This window comes from Plectropomus leopardus, chromosome 11 (assembly GCF_026936395.1).
Source record: "Plectropomus leopardus strain MGB_pleo_1.0 chromosome 11, ASM2693639v1, whole genome shotgun sequence".
Taxonomy (NCBI): Eukaryota; Metazoa; Chordata; class Actinopteri; order Perciformes; family Serranidae; genus Plectropomus; species Plectropomus leopardus.
The window spans coordinates 18903347-18921202 of NC_142186.1; the positions used below are offsets into that span (position 1 = coordinate 18903347).

The following is a 17856-nucleotide window of genomic DNA, read 5'->3' on the forward strand; positions in this document are numbered from 1 at the left end:
CTCGAAGCGTGAGAGAGGCAGCGCGCTGGCTTCCCCGTCACTCACCCTCCCTCCCTCCCTTCAACAAAACCTCCCCCGCCCTGCAGCTCTGCTACTGAAGCCTCTTCCAGCTGGATAAATGCAAACTGCTGCAACTTCAGGCTCATCATTCAGAGAGAGAAAAAAACACACACTGCCTAACCTGCACACCTCCACCACCCCCAACACTCCACCCAGCAGGGGTGACTAACTCCTCTCTGCCAACCCCCTGACCTCTTGCACCCCTACCTCCACCCCCAGCTCCCCTCCACCCCTCCTGCCACAATAGTCTCTCTTTGTCCTGACAATACAAATGGACTAGGGTTTCAGCTTATTCTGCTGCTTTTCAAAAGGAAAAAGAAAGGAAGACATCAGCATAGGATTGGTGGCTCAGGTCACTCACTACAATGGCGTTCCTCTTAAATATTGTCAGGGGAATACACAATCTTTGAACAAGCCCTGACCGACATATGCGGGACATCCTCTTGTCACATGAGACAGACATGACATCTTCAACTCTAGAAACTGCTTCTCTTTAAAGGGCAGATTTAAAGACATGGGACAATAAACTCAATTATATCATTGGTTAACATTCCACGATGATGACATGTGGCACGCATTACAAGAAAACTGTCACCGAGACACAAAAACACAGCAGAGGTGAGTGTGTTTGTGCTGTTTGTTAGCTCCCTCACAGCTCTGCCTAAACACAGGAAATCCTTGTTCGTTGAAAACGTGCTCTGTGAGAATGCACGCTTTGTGTGAAAATGCGGCGATCACATTAAGCCAGCCTGCGTAAACAGAGACAGTAGTGAGGATAGGTAATTGGGTTGGTTTATATTTGGAGAGAGGCAATAGATTCTTAATTAAAATGACCCGACAGAGAGGACGAAGACGACACACAGTCGCTGGCTGCAGTGACACACAGAGCACATGTGGGCTGTAGTTACTCTACAGCTGACAAAAGTATCAACACATCTCCACTCATCACAAATAAGCAGAGACGTTACTGTAAACTAAGATGATAAATCAGCAATAACACCTAATTTTATATATACAGTGAATCTACATTTAGTCTTATGTATATCTCTACTGTATAATCTGCTGCATAAACAGACACACACACACCTTGCATCTGCACTATGCAAATACACACTCCTCCCTCTCCAAGTCACATAATGTCGGTGCCATGTCTGACCCTATAATTTCTGCTGCCCCGGCCTTTTCCACTGGGCTGGTTTCACTGTCAACGCGGGCAGATTTTCTTCTTTTATGTCTCCTCCGTTTCCCGCTTTTTTCTCCTTTTCCTTCTTTTTAATTCTTACTTATCTCATTGGGTTGAAATTACGGCACATAAGCAACAAAACGGTTCAAGTCGGAGTCAACAAAGGTCTCGGGTCGGCACAAGTCCAAGATGCTGGCCCGTCAGCCAACTGAGCCAAGCAGGATGCCCACTGAAGCCGTTTTTAGTGAGTCCTGTATAATTTTGGGCAAGGAAGTGAGACTGCAGTCGTGTCTGTCATGGCTCCATGGTGAGGAGATTGTTTTTAAAATTCTGAAGCAAATGAAATGAAGTTGACAGAAGAGGGACGACAGGAAGTGCGGGGTAATGACATGCAGCGGAGCTCCCCTGAGGCTCTTGGACTGGGAACATTGTGCTCTATGGTCGGTGCCACAACCCCTATAGTCCACCCAAAAATGTTGAGATTTTTAAAGTATTATATTAAAATGGATGTTCAACTGCCATGTTTGATACAAATCCAGTTACTCTTGAAAAGGCAGCTTTTCGGTACAGACCCACTGAAATTGATACAATCTGAAATACTGTGATAATACAAAAATAAAGTCCTAATTTCCTTAAACGTGACAATAATCAAGTCCCAATGTCCTAAAATGAGTTCTTCACAATTAACAGCATTTTTTCACATTAATATTGATGAAATTTGTCAAATTTGTATGCTATATCAATTAACAAGCATTATTAGCAAAACAAGTTTTAACCATCAAATTTGACTTAAGGCTCTTATTCAAGTAATTAAAAGATGCACTTTGGGATCTATTTCTTGACTGCTGACATGCTCCAGATAATTTTCTTAATATATCTTCTACATCATATAGTATGTACTGTATATTTACACCTTCCTTCTATAATCCCCCAGTTTTATCTGTTAACAGCATCTAGTAATTATGTAAATCAACCATAACAGATTGATCAACATTGTTGCCTGTGAGTTTTACAATTTAACACTGATAACAGGTGGTTTGAAAGAAATGAATTGTTTTCAGTTCATAACAAAGTTAATATTTTGAACATCCAATGACACGGGTAAAAGATTCAAAGTCTCTCAGAAAGGATTTTTGGTAATATGACAAACACCATCTCCATCCATCTTAAATCCCCCTCTTTATGACGTGTGTTTCCTCTGCGGCCACTAGAGGAGGCCTCAGCGTGTTTGTATTCCTGGTGATTTAGGTCAGGATCGAGCTCTGCTGCTGCAGCGGGACAAACAGTAAACAACATGTATCCTGAAAGCTGTGTTTAAATGTGTGGTGATTTAGTCCACAGTGCTGATGTCCCTGTAACACACAAAAATAAATCCATGTTTGGGCTTCATGCGTTCTTATCTACAGTATGTTGATTCAAATCAACACAACAGTCGAGTTCTGGACAGTAAAACATCAGCTCAACTACAAGAATTAAACTCTTCCTGCTGTTTTTCCACGAGCAACGGTTGGGCTTAAAATAGCCTCGTTTACGCAGACTTCTTGTAAACAATATTTATGCGATCTGAAAAGGCAGATAGGGCGGTCCCAGGGGTGATACACCATCTGATAAAGCAATCAGGGCAACAAATTAGTCAGACGACATGAGAGCTGCAGTTTCATCATTTTTCATCGTCATATCTGACCACAACTCTACAGATAAAAATACAAGACAGATTTGCAGAGGGAGGATGGACACAGGATTTGTTTGGATTAAGATTGAAAGATATTTGCAGTCCATTTCAGATGTACATGCCTGAACGCATACATGTGTTCCACCAAATATTTACCCAGAATATGTTGGAAAATATATTTTAGAGGACTTATTGGTTAAAATGGAATAAGAAATAATAAGCATGTTTTCTTTTGTGTATAATCACCTGAAAATAAGTCATTTTTTCTTAACCTTAGAATGAGCTGTTATTATCTTCATAGGGAGCAAGTCCTCATTTACAGAGATTGCCATGTAGCGCTGCCATGCTTCTACAGTGACCCACAGAGGACAGTCCAAACACTGGCTCTGGAGCCATTCGTGTTTTCGTGTCTACCACTGTAGTAAGCGTCTGCTCTGTGGCAAGAGTGCCAAAACCACTGCTTTCTGTTGTTTTTTTTTAAATGTGAAACTACTTTATTCAGTGCTTTTGCTGGTTTGAATCACCTGCTCCGTTTGTTCTGTAGGAGAAGAAGAAGAGACCTCTGCAGATAATTCAGCTCCTGGTAAAAACCTCCCGAACATAGAAGGAATTCTGATCAGGAAACGTTTCAACTGGTTACAACCTATGCACTTCCTTTAAATTTAAGCAAGATTAGGCCAAGTACATGCCCTGTTGTAAATAGATGGGTGGTCATTTGTGATGAACACACACACACACACACACACACGCACACACACACGCACACACACACACACACACACACACACACACACACACACGCACACACACACACACACACACACCAAACTGTGGAATGTGACACCTTGGTCCTACCTCACTTCGTACCAACCTCACAGTGCCACACAGGCCACCCAACAACAGTTAAACTTCTTAAAACTTCACCCTTTTTCTTCCTCTTAAACTCCTGAACGGCAACACTTGTGGTAATTTACTGCCAGCAGACAGAGCAAAGTGAGTTTAAACTTCACTTTACTGCAGCATAATGTCTGTCAGATCCATCTCAACTCAACATATTTTTGCAAAAGCTTTGGAAATTCATACCAACTACTTTTTTTTCATTGTTGTTATGTAAAATGATGTAAAATGCCAGAGAAACATCTCCAAATGCCTCATTTTGTCTAACCAACAGTCTAAAACTGACCATATTTAATTTACTAAAATGCAAGGAAACCATTTCTTACATTTGATTACCTGAAACCAGCATTTTTGCTCATCTTAAACAATTAATCAATCATTAAATAAGACCCTGTCTGAGTCTACACTTTCTTGCTCACAACAGTATGTCAACAAGCTCAGTGCATGAGGAATAAAACTTACAAAATTCAACAATTTTCATATCTAACTCTTCTAGAAGTTTCTGTTTATGCCTGTAATAGCACAGAGGAACTAAAAAGAGCAGCATTTTGTAAGAAGTTTTATACTTACAGTCAGACCGTGAAGCAGCAGAGTCCATATAGAGGACAGAGTGAACGAGTCATCACTCCCCCTCTGACTGCCTCACACAGCCATGGGAACTCGCATCTCATCACCATCCAGGCTGAGCTACTGCCCCCTCTGCCCCTTCTCAACCAGTCCTAGCAGGCGGGTGAAAACACTTACTGGGAGCTCTGACTGAACCGTTCCTCCTCTCACAGATGGGACAAAGTGGTGCTGTTGCACTCTTTAGGCTCCAGGATACAGATTAATTACCTCGCTATACAAATGCACACAGCTACACAAACACACACACATACTGTAGCACCCCCAAATCCCAGCCTCCAACTGCCAAGCAAAGACTGAGACCAAAAACTGTATGTAGACATGCATACTGACAGGTTTAAAAAGAAACGCATCTTAAATCAGATCTAAAGTTCCTCTGTTTTTCTGATGTCTTTGTCAGGAAAGAGATTTGCCCTCCCCTCACATGGCGGTGTGGTGCAGCTGTTCCACCAGCAGCACGACCATATTCATGCTCTTTACTGCGGGGAGGCTCAGGAGGAGTATGCCACCTGTCATAGCCGCCTCATGTACCTTAGCCCCCCTGCTGTGTGGACGTCTCACTCCAACACAAAAGCCAGTGTTTTCTCTGAGCACGCGAGCACAGGTGGCTGGAGGAGGCAAGGTCGAATTACAGCAGCGGCTCCCACAGTTCAAATCAGCGAGGAGTCAAGGAGAGGACAAGCTCGGTCTGACCAAGAATGTGGACACACAGTAAATACAGAGACTACAGCATCTAGTGCTTAGGTTATAGATGCTTTCTCCAGTCTTAAACTATACTAATCAAGCTTTCCTTCCCTTTAATGTCTAATCGCATGGAAGCAAATCTAATCTGTGCTGTAGGGCAGATAAACAGGTAAGTCATGAAAATATTTCCTATATTAAACGCACTGATGTGAGATTTTTTTGTCCTTGCACAGACTTGCCTGGGTACCCACGCACCCAGAAATCTGTTTCAACAAGCATTTACAACATACATCAACTAAATACTTAGTTGATACTGAGTTGGGGCTGTACTTTGTTGCAGTATTTATTAGGACAATAGAAATTCTTCTAACGGAGTAGTTTGACATGAGCAGGTCATAAGATGTTTGTACTATTACACTTCAATCCGTTACACTGAAAACAGTCAGAACACCGACAGTCTTACATACATTTCTTTATTTAATAAGGGGCAAAAAAAACAGAAACATTTCAGGATTAAAGGCATCACCTGCGTGCAGCTTTGAGCTAAAACATGTCTATTTGTTTTTTTTGCCCACATTAAATATGTGAATTTATCTAGAAATGCCCAGGGTTATGTTTGTTTTTGGATCCTCGCCACAACCACACACCGCTTTATATTGTTTAAGATTTAGAGGCTGTGTGTGCTGCTGTTCTTCATATGAATTAATCTGGTCATGTGACAGGTAATTAAACTAGCCTAAAAGGCCAATAATGCCCTGCTCTTTCATAACTTTCATTTTTAATTGAATCAATTCAAAATTCCCTCTAAATATAAACAATTCCAACAATATAAACTCTCAACAATGACTGCCATCCTCTACACGAAACACTGTATCACAACAACAACAATGCTTAACTTTGCTCTTAGATTAAGTGCAATTAGCAGTTGCCGCTGCTCAACTTCTCCCTCACAAAAAGCAGGTTTAATTCTAAGAACAAAAAACAAACATCCCAAGACAGAACAATGCCCAAAAGATCAGTGAGCACAACTTGACTCAACAGCTCGACACACAGGATCCAAATGAATCCCAGATAAAACTGTTCAGTTGTTTCTAAAATGAGCACTCACCTCGCTCTGCTCTCCTGCTTTGAAGTCTCCAACAACACATGGAGGAGTCGCTGGTTCTCTGGGCTCTGACGGGCTGACAGCTGTCTAACCAGAGGAGAGGACCAGCCCCCGAGTCCTGGAGGAACCTGACATGTTCCATCAAAAGCACTGCTTTGTTGACTGAGGAGAATCACAATATTAAGGCTAGCCAGGCAGAAAGTTTCCCAGCCCCCCAGGCATCCCAATTCCTCGGCGGGGCGTGACCCAGTCGTTTTATCTGCACCCATCTCCCTCCTGTGTGTACACTGTGAGGGGAACCATGAGCAGTGCAACTCCACTGGCCTGCCATGTCAACAAGGTCCAGACAACTGCACTTTACCTGTGCTTTCTGTTCCCCCATTTATGCAAAAGTTTTGATTGAGATTTATGTATTTTCTTATCAGTTCCATATATTCCATCACATTTTCTGCTAATTAAAAAGACATCTCAAAACCCTGTGGACTCCTCTATTGTGCTGTCGGTAATAAAAATGAAGGATTAGAGATAAATGCCACAATAAAGAGATCAACAGCATCTCGGCCACGCTGATCTGTAGAGACAATGCAGCGCCTGTAAGAGCAAACGGCTTAGAGCGTTCTCGATGACACCAGATGTCAGCCTGCATTGTTATATGGATTACTAGAGCCACTCAGCAAACACCTCCAGGTGTGCATTCCACACCAGGAAGAGGAAAGGTGGGAGCCGCTCCTTCGAATCAATAAAAAGAGCTGATTTTTCTCTCTCTTGAACTCAGCGTGCCTGAGCAGAAAGGGGAGAGACTGTTGGAACTGGGCTACGTGCTGGTGCTCCCCTATTTATCGACAATGAAGAGAAGATTCCTTGTTTTGAAAATGTAATCTGTGCACCCTCACAGAGGCGGAGTGCGGCGCACGAGCAAGTCGTTTATGCGGTCTAAGATGAAGGGAAGTGTGAAGTGGGCTAATCTTTGGTCTGTGCTGTACACCTGGTCTCTGCAGGGTCTTTAATCTTCAGAGGAAGGAACAGAAATTAGAGGCTCCTCTCCTACATCTCTCACATTTGAGGGTGTGTAAATATCCACCACGAATGAATCCCTGACAGTCAACGCCATTGTGATGCAAGTCAAGCTAAAGAGTGTGAAAAGATTAAGGTTTAAGCAGTGATAAGTTGAGGTAAAAATCATATTAATGACTATACAGTCAGAAAATATCTGCTTACATACATACTTACATTTTTTATATTTAAGGAAACCTCTAATGTGTGAGATTTGGTTGTTTTTCTGCTTTAATACCACTGTAAACTGAAAGCCTTTGAGGTTTTTTCTGCCATTTTAGTAGTGCAGTGCACAGGATTTAGTGGGATATAATGGCAGAAATGGAATACAATATAATAAGTATGTTTTATTTTGATTATAATAAGAATCACTGAGTTTCGTTTTTAGAATGAGCGGTTAACATCTACATAGAGAGCGGGTCCTCCACAAAGTCTGCTACGTTGCACCGCAAGTAGCCCAGTGTGGACAAACCAAACACTGGGTCTGGATAGGGTCATTCGCATTATCACATCAGACACAAAGAGAGCAGCAACAAGCTTTGTCAGAACGGCACAGATTTGTAGCATGAAACAGCTTTATTCACAGGTTTAAATCACCATTTGTTTTGTAGAGGAAGAGACTTCTGTGCTTAATTTGGCTCACGGTAAAAACTTCCTGAACAACAAACACTGAAGAAATTCTAACCGGGTGAAGTTTCAGCTGGTTGCAATCTGCAATTCTCACCGCAAGTCGCCACTAAATCCCCCTACATATTACACACTGTTCCTTTAAGGCACCACTTTAGTAATGGGAGTCTTTTTGGACAATATATAGACTAAAAGAAACCTATTTAATTTATAATGAAAATAATTGTGAGTTTTCATTGTAACAGGTACATACACAAGAGCAAAAAGGTCAATTTTTTTTTAAACTGTCCAAACTGAATGTGCAGGTTGTGAGCTGAGTTTTTGGGGGAGAAAAAAATCAGGCACGAGCCATGTCCTCATTTCCAGTAAACCCAAAGATGCACAACACACTGATAACCATCACAGGACTCATTACAGGCCTTACTCTACGTCTCTGCACCTGATAATTTGTACAAATAAATGCACATCTGAGAGGAGGGGGGGGGCAGAGAGAGATAGAGAGGGAGAAAAGAGGGGTAAAGAGAGGAGGGGGGAAACGATAGGGAGGGCGAGGTGTTTCCTGTTTCCATAGCTCTAATTATACCTGTCTCCAGAGGATACGGCCTATCAGGAAGAGGAATTCCTCAATGACAGAATGCTGAGTTTCTATATGTTCCTATATCTATGTTTACATATCTGGATTAGATAAAGTACACAAATGAGCAACATGGAAAACTCAAGATGTTAAAGGGACAGTTCATACCCAAATTTAAAAAAGTGTATATCTTAGCTCAAACCTGAACAGCTATGTCTTTTTCCAGAAACCATGAACCTGTTACCCAAAATAATCCACAGACCCTGTGAGCAGATTCATGCAGGAACCTTTTTCTCTGCAAACTGGATCACACAAAAGAAAGTGTGCATCTAAACATGGATGAGAGGCTGATTGTGACAGCATGGGATGTAAACGTTCATGGAGTTTAAGGATCAGTGTTGCACTTGTTTTTGGTGGAAGACAGAGGAGCCTGAAGTTCTGTATGTGGACTTCCTCAGTATTGACATTTTAAACAGGGGGCATGTCACTTCATGTCAGCTTGTCTACCTTATTTTTTGTTTAATTTTCTTATAAGTTTGATTTTATTTATGTGATATTTCATAAAAAAAAACTTTTCTTTGTATTTGTTTGTGTTCTATCTTTACTACATTTCCGTTTGCATTGTTTATTTAGGTGAGACAGCTTTATAATAACAATAATGATGGTGCTAATAATAATAATAATGCAATTCTATGAAATACCAGCTAGCTGCTTAAATTTTCATTTAAAAAAAAGACAAAAATAATACAAAAACTACTAAAACAAACACAGATTTGGTATGATGCTAACAGTTGGCACACTTGGTCCCCTTTGCAATTGAGAGTGCCTGCTTTTAAATAAACTTAACGCTCACTTCATCTGTGTGTGAGTTTTTGTCAGCGTAATGATTCCTTCCTGTTTAAAGATGCAAATGAGATAGACACTTCTGACAGACTGTTGAGTCTGGGGCAAAGTGTTTGTAGCTCCAGAAGATATTTCACTGACATTTTATTGGAGCATATCCCAAAAAAAAAAGTTAAAAGTAGATTTACTACTTAAACGCTGGGTTTACTCATTGTCAACAGCACGTGAACACTGCCCTCCTCTGGTAGACAGCATAAAGGTATGTAAAAACTTCTGCAAAATTCAACAGAACTATCACATACACATGACAGTAACTGCAGACTGGTAGACTTTCTGTCTACTGTATTTCAAAGCGAATTAGTGAAGACCATAAATCCAACAAATAACAAAAGAGTAAGTTCCCATAAACTTCTGTCCCAGTAAATGGCCCACAAAGCGAGGAATATTAATAATCAGTTTGACAGCCCTGGTTTGTAATCAGCCTTTAGTCCATGTATTAGTATGCAGAGGAGGAGAGGCAAGCTATGAGGAGAGGTGGGGGGGTTGTGAGACAGAAAGAGATGGAGAGCAGCCTCCATCTAGCAGTTCACATTGCCTGGCAACCTCACCACCAGACAGAGAATGTGTACAGTGGCCTGCAGGCTGCTTCTGCTTACTCTCACCATTACAGATAATTACGAACAAACACTGGAAAACTAATGCAGAGAAATGGATTTCAACTACGCCATTTAGATTTGGACGATATCTGAGCATGCAGCAACATTAAGAAGTTTCTAAACAGCCATAAAGAGTGTCTCGAAGAGGAGCTGTTGCAACTTTTTCCTGAATTGTAAAGAGCAGTCATAAACTGCATTGGTGGCATTCACACTAATCCCTGAAAACTCTTAAATGAACAGCAGTTTTAACTATTATTTTGCATCTTTTATAGACTGTTTCACATGCATGATAATGTATGCTGGATAATAAACACCTGGCTTGGTTGCTGACATTAAGATTTTGGTGTAAAATGCAGACAGTATAGCAGTATGCGTACATGTTGTTGCTGATAATATTCAGTAGTTAAAGGAACAGTGTGGCTTCTAGCAGAGAGGATTGCAGACTGCAACCAGTTGCTGCTTCCCTCATATGCCAAGCATAAACTCCTGGTTAGTATTCCTTCAGTGTTCACAGTTTAGGAGATTTTGTATCGGGCGCTGAATTATCTGCAGAGGTGTCTTGCTCACCAAAACAAATACACTAGGTGATATAAACCAGTAAAAAACCCCAAAATAAAGCGACTTCATGTTATATATCAGTAATTTTCTGGTGCTGCTCGCCACAGAAACATGGAAAGATCACTGAACAGGTCTACTAGGCAAAGGGCAAGGAAACCAAAGTGTAGGGAGTGCGCCCTGGCCCTCACCTGCAAAATGTCACTAAAACATACTGTCCAGGAACAGATTCAAATTACCACTGTAGCTTTATTCCCACTGCCCAAAAAAACTGCTAGCATCCAGGTCAAATGACTCTGCAGTAGTCATGGGTATTTATCACCTCTGGCTTTGATTGGCATTGATGGGAACACAACACCTACATGAGCGCACTAATGTCAGCTACTTAACCAGCGAGATGAAGCGCCGCCATTAATTACCATCCATTTCCACCTAAGCTGTGGACGAGTGTGGCAGTGACAGTGGATTCAATCAATTTAGTCTGCACCAAGTTTGAAAGAGAGACTAAATAAGTAAGAGATAAACAAGGAAGTAACCACCATAAATTTTTCACAGGCCTCCATTAATGCTGCTCTCCACTGTGAACCTGTGACCCCAGTCCGTCCATGATGTCTCACTGACACACTAACAAAACTCTCCACACACACAAGAAAAGCATGCTCATCTGCTGCAGAGCCGCTCTGCCCTCCTGACAGGGGGAAAGCAGACTATAGCCTATTTTCAGCAGGTTTACTTGTGTTCAAAAAACCCACGATCCAAAGGAACTGGAACAAGACACAAAATAATTACGAAAAGGTGCAAAACAACCACAAAAACACAAAATGACCACATAAAAAGATGTATTACAACTACAAAGAGATGCAAAACAAGGAAACAGTCTGGCTAAACAACTACGTGTCTTGAGAGGTATGTGTGTGGGGGGGTGCTTTTTGCATCTCAATTCCCAGGGGCCCATTGTCTTATAATGCGCACCTGCCCAGAGGGCCTGCTAACTACGGTGGCTGGCACGAATAATGCAAAAACATGGGTGGCCCTATCTAGAGCCAGTGTTTGGGGCTATTGTAGAAACATGGTGGTGCAACATGGCGGACTCTAGGAACAAGGACCCACTACCTATGTAGATATGAACAGCTCATTTTAAGGCAACAAAAACACAACAGTTCTTAATTTCATGTGATTATAACATACTTTTTATTTCTGCAAATCTATCCCCCTGAATCCTACACACTGGGCCTTTAACAGCCTGCAATCAGGTACACTGGTTTTGATGCATTCTTTTCTTCGTTCATACAGCATGCAGCATTACATTTATGCATCCTGAGTTTGTAATATCAAGCAGGAACTGAATGATTACACTGAAAAATATGAAAAAAAAAACCTGAAGCTTTCCGTCGCCTGTCACCTCTTCTTCCGTCTATATTTTGTCCAACAATATGGTTTCTTATCCCAGCAAAGAAAACTCTCGGCAACGTATTTAATCAGATTTAAATTAGAACAGCGAGAACAGCCTTCCTTCTTTTGTGTCATAACTTGAGAGTCAGAATTAGTGAACCATTTTCCCTCCAGTTTCAACTCTGCTCAGTTTAGGGCTTAATCAAGTGGAAATTGGGGATAGGGGGTTGTGGGGGTGGTCGGGGTTGGGGTGCAGGGTAGAATGGAGCAATTGTTCAGATAAAGGCCTCATGTTGAGTCTGCTTTGATGTTTCTCTGGGGGGATATGCTGGGACTTTACAGTAGCATTTCACTTTACTTTGCTGCTCACCGCTGGCAGAAAGTGCAGGCTGCAGAGATGATGCAAAATGGGGGTCTAAATTGACTTCACTTTAAAAACAAATACAGACTGCTCTAACTTACATTTAAACATCAGAGGGTCAAACTCACACTTTGCATGCAACATTTCTCCAGAATCTCAGATTTACACCAAACAATATCAACATTCAAGTGAAATTCCCCTCCTGTTCGCCCCACGTCTATACAAGCAGACAGGCTCCCACTGATCTATTATGTTGCAAAGCCTTTCTCATGCATGTCTTGAATGAAAGCCAGCGTATCGATGGTCTGAGGATAATCACGTTTTCCTGAGACAGGCTTAGCTGCACTAAATAAGCCGCACAGGGAAAAAAAGGTGGAAAAGCCCCAAAAGTTTCCCCCTTAAGGCTTCGTACACACAAGTAGAACTGCGGAATGCGAAAAAAGGTGGAGATTTACTCTTGAAACTACCGAAAAGAAGTGACGAAGAGAGTTTATTTAGTACTTTTTTAATACATGGCGATGCTGCACTTTTTGGACGTTTCTTACCTCTGTGTTTCGTCCTTCAGCAGGTGCACTTGGCACATTTCAGAGATGCTGCACCGCCCTGTCTCCACTCCGCCTTCGCCACTTGTTGCTAAAGCTCAGGGACCTCCATGTGAGAAGTTAGTCCGCGATTTCGAGCAAAAAAAGCGATAAAACCCCTAAAACCTGCGCTGTTTTGCAGTCTGTAGTGCGTACTCACTTTGGGTGTAAGTTGTCAGTGTTTAGTGCAGGTTCTCCAAGGCGCACAAAGTGGATATTTGCATTAGGCCGACCCTCCCCTCGCCTTTCATAGCTGCCATTGTTTGTCTCAGTCGGGGCTCGGATTCAGTCCTTCCCTAAATCCCTGACGACCGGAGCAGGGAATGCTGCTTTCTCTGAGCCGGCCTGGCAATTAACAAAAGCGCGTTGATATGAAGCAACACAAAGAAACTATTATGCCGACAGTTTTTAAATTATAATACATTAAACAATCTGGTCGTTAGGGAAAAGTTAACAAACACATGTCTAACACAGATGAGCACTAGTTTACATCCTGCTTTGGTTTTTGTCATGTTTTAGGCCGCTTGCTCTGACAGGAAGGCTCAGACTGTTGCATCTGTGGTCACGTGACACACGCATGTTCAGAGAGGTGACAGCTCAACTCGACCCCGGATGGAAATACCTGAGATAGCTGCAACCTGAACCTCTTTTACCAAGAGGAAGGAAGGAATTAAATACTGACACCATGAAACGTAATTATAATCACTAATGCCCGGGGTGTCCAACATTTTCTGAATGGGGGCCACATTCAATAATGTGAATATACCTGGGAGCCAGCTGGTTTTCACTCCAGCTGAAAAAAAAAACAGTTTATGTTGGTAGCTGGATTTGGTTGGTTTTAGTTGGTTGAAGATGGTCCTGTCCCAGTTCTTGCTGGTCTTTGATGGTTTGAGATGGTGGTGTGAGCAGCTTGTCATGCCGAGCACATTTATCTTTGTGGTTACACATGACAGAAGACTGAACTGATTTATGCCCTTTGCTTTTCATACTTCCTCCTCATGACAATTATATTTCTGGATACTCAAGGACATTGATTTGGTTTCAGTTTTATAGGAACTTTAATTGAAAAACCAGCTTGAGTGACCATCAGAAACTGGTTTGATCAGCTAGACCATCAAAAACTATGCAAAAACATACACTGAGCTGGTCAAAAAAGCTGTCAATCGGCTTAATCATCTTAAAATTGTCAAGCTGTTTTTTTTCAGCAGGGACATCAAATAGGTAATCATCTTCTGTTTCATCTTCTAGTGAAAATGAAGTCAACTTCCCACTGTGCCTGAAATCAGAGGTCCTAACTGTCCACTTGACGTTTCTTTACTGTATTCATGTCTGGGACAAGGCAGAAAATGTCTTCTTTTAGGTAAAGACACAAGTCCAAAGTGATCATGCTTCTTTCACCAATACTGTGTGGCAGGCCATAGTATACTTTGAAAGTCGAGCCGAGGGCCATTTAAAATTGGTCCACGGGCCATAATTGGCCCCCGGACTGGACTCTGGATATGCCTGACCTGTGCCGTTGAGTTCCAATAATTGATTTAGTATCAGTTTTGTGGTTTTTGGTGTTTTTTTGGCCTGTCTTCATTGGCTCCTTGTGACTTTGACCCCCCCCCAAAAAACAAAACAGCAACTATATGAAAATAAATAAGTTATTTTTTAATATTTAAATTTTCATTTATCATTGTTATAGGCCTAAAGTGATTCTTACGTTCTCCAGTAAAAATGTGTTGCATATATACCGGATATATTTTCAACTAAAATGCAATATACATTTGCAGCCTGGCACCTTTTCAAAGTCTAGCAGGAAAATAGAGAATTAAATTATTCCCATTCATTTAAAAAGACCAGAAAATAAATGCAATTGGGTTTTTTTTAATCTACTTTCAAACCAAAAATGATATTATAATTATAAAAAAATAACTATAATTGTATTATTATTAAAAAATCTAGTATGTCAGATTTAATGGCATCTAGTGGTTGCAGAACTGAAACATCTCCCATGTGCCAAGCATGTGGGAGAACTAATGTGGCCAATGCTAAAATGCAAAAATAAACAAACAAACAAATAACAAAAAAATGAAGTGAAAATGGCCTTCTCTAGAGTCATTGTTTGGTTTGTCTGTTTTGGGCTTTTAAGAACAACATGGCAGACTATAGGACCCACTCCATATGTAGAAATAAATGTCTCAGGGTAAAGGAACAAAAATGCAACAATTTTTTTTTTCAGGGGATAATACAATAATAAAAGCATGGCTGTAAGTATTATATTGAATTTCTGCCAAAAGACGCCCCTAAATCCTACACACTATGTTAAATCCCAACAAATAACATCATACTGAGCGACTGTGGCTCTTTTTCTGTCCACACAGTGGCAGCAAACACACTAATATAAATTGTTTTATGAGCAGAAAAACACAAACTGCCACTGCAATAATATAAATGAACTATATAACGTTTATTAAAATATATAAAAGACAAAATACATTATATGCATAATTATATCCATGATGACATATGCATAAACAGTATAATAATTATACAGTAAAATGTGTTTACATATATAGATTTTTTTTATACATATAGCAAGATATTTTTGCATTAAAACTGGCAGTGGTGATTTCATACTCCCCCCTCCCTCCCTCCCCCCAAACAGGAAACCCCTCAGTCCACATCAGGCCTCCCAGAGGAAGAGGCCTCTGTGAAAAGCTTGAGAGCAGCAGCACCTTTACACCTGAGATCCATGTTTTGGAAAGGTCTCACACAGAACAACACACCTACTCTGACATATAGCTTCCAGGGTCGTCAACCGACAGCATCAGGAGGGAACGTCTCATTAAAAGTCCTCTGATCTGTTCCTGTGTGGCGTCTGTACCCTTATTGAACATGATCGCTGCAGTCCCAGCAGAGAATCTACAAAAACTTCAAAAGTGTGCCACACATTACACAATAACTTTCTGGCCCACTATCATCAGCCGTCAGACTACACGATTCCCCAGTACATCTAATCTCAGGATATATCTGTATAGCTTGGCAAGAGGAGAGTAAAAAGATCCTGGACAGAGCGTGAGACACTCCTGTGGGATGACGATTAGTCCTTCAGACTGGTGTGGTTGGTTGTGGTTGGTCCTGTACAGTTCAGTCACTGCACACTGAATGCGGTCATGTCTGATGGTAATGGTGGTAGTGGTGGTGGTGGTGGTGTTCATGGTGATGGTGGTGCTCGTGACGCTGGACCACAGGAACCACAAACCCCGGGCTCCCAGGAGGGCCGGACGCTTGCTCTCTCTCCAGGTTTGGCAGTACAGAGGGCACAGGGGGCTGCTGGGGGTGGGACTGAGGGGACAGCGGGGTTTTGGATGGGGACATGGCCTCTCGGGCTTTTGCCCTCAGGCGTTTGCTGTGACTGTATTGCAAAGGGTGCTGGTGGTGGCCGGAGGACTGGGCTTGGTGCGGCAAGTGGTAGACATCCTGGCCCCCGTGTCCTGCTGCGCTGCCACTGTGCAGCATGCTTTGCAGAGGCGGGTGGTAGCCATGACATTTAGTGGATTTGCCACCTCCGCTGCCCCCATTATTCCCTCCGCCTCCCTTATAGGTACCTTTGGGAGATTTGACGAACTGTGTGCCCTTGCTTCGAAACTCTGGGGGGTTGTAGCTGTCGCTGATGACCTGTGAGCGGCGCTGGTGAACAACTTGGGTTTCTGGTTCCTGGGAGCGGGAGCGGCTCTGGCTCTGAGAGCTCCGGACGGGAGCCTCCTGAGGAGGTGTGGTTCCTGCAGGACAGGCAGCAGACACAGTGTCAGACGGTTATACAACTATCGCTTATAACACTGTAGTTGATATCCCCCCCCACCTCCCCCCCAGTATCCCCATAGTCATTTCTCAATCTGCCACTCACTCAAAGAAATTATTTGGTCATTTTTGTCAGATTTGCGTATTACAAAAACATATAAAATTCCTATCCAATTAACTCAAGCAATTTTAACAAAAACTAAAAAATACTCTTTTTTGTACAGCTCATCAAATTGACCTAACTTATTTTAATAAAGTTTATGTAACTGCTATTAATAAATGATATGTATTTAAAAAATATTGACGTTCATTAACACATTTGAACTTATTTATAGTAAATGTATAAGTGAATTAGGTCAATTCTACCAGCTATAGTTATATGAATTCCCAGTCTATTCATCTCAATTTTACTTCATTTATTTATACAATGGTGCTTGTTTGTTTTTTGTTAGAACAACTTGATTCAGTTTGGTGGAATTTTTATATGTAACTGGATTACATACATCTAAAAAGATAGGCCAAATAATTTCTTTGAGTGTTGCAATTACAGTCTACAACAATCACGCCGTAAAACAGTATAAATGACCCTTACCATCAAATCTGGAGGTGTAGTTCTCGATACCAGCCAGGTCCAGGTAGTGATTCCTCCTCTCTGTGTTCTCGTCCACACAGTAATGCTGACCCTCGGTGGCTGGCGCCTCATTGCTCTGCCCTTTGCTGCTAAAAATGATTAAAACTCTCATGACTACAGGACTGGAAATTATTTCCACAATTAAACTAAATGTTTTTTCTAACAGTACACACAGGTGGCCTCAGTACTTGATGTGTACTGACCTGACAGAAGAGGAAAGCCGCTTGTCAGCTGAGCGCCCCTCGTCTTGGTGACAACGATCTAAGGATGGAAAGTACAAAAACTCAGACCAGGAAAACAAACTGACTTTTACTTTTATTGTATTTCATAGAATCACAGCTGTTTGTATTTGGCAAGTCCAGAAATATTGATAGATGAAAAACCAGATACAATTACCACCAGAACTTCTGAAAATGTGTAGAACTAGAATTTTGTTATAGAGTTACATATTATGGCCAAAAATGTATTTTTTGAGGGCATAGTGACCTTTGGCCACCAAAATTATAATCAATTCATCCTTGAGTAGCAGTGGATGTTTGTGCCAAATTTGAGGAAATTCCCTCAAGGCGTTT

At 41.6% G+C, this 17856-nt stretch overlaps 1 protein-coding gene across 3 annotated transcripts in view; it reads right to left on the bottom strand.

Moving 5' to 3' along the window:
• Positions 1-14499: 14499 nt before the first annotated feature.
• The window catches only part of nkd2b (NKD inhibitor of WNT signaling pathway 2b), a 36926-nt gene continuing 33569 nt past the window's right edge, over positions 14500-17856 (bottom strand). For 2 of the 3 annotated variants that reach the window (XM_088084185.1, XM_042490285.2), the window contains 3 exons: positions 17488-17545; positions 17246-17373; positions 14500-16634 (listed from right to left, as the gene is read on the bottom strand). In XM_088084185.1, coding sequence (XP_087940311.1) covers positions 16024-16634; positions 17246-17373; positions 17488-17545 — 797 coding nt within the window. In that variant the 3' untranslated portion in view covers positions 14500-16023. The remainder of the gene's footprint in view (positions 16635-17245; positions 17374-17487; positions 17546-17856) is intronic. The other variant, XM_042490286.2, reaches the window with a different exon arrangement.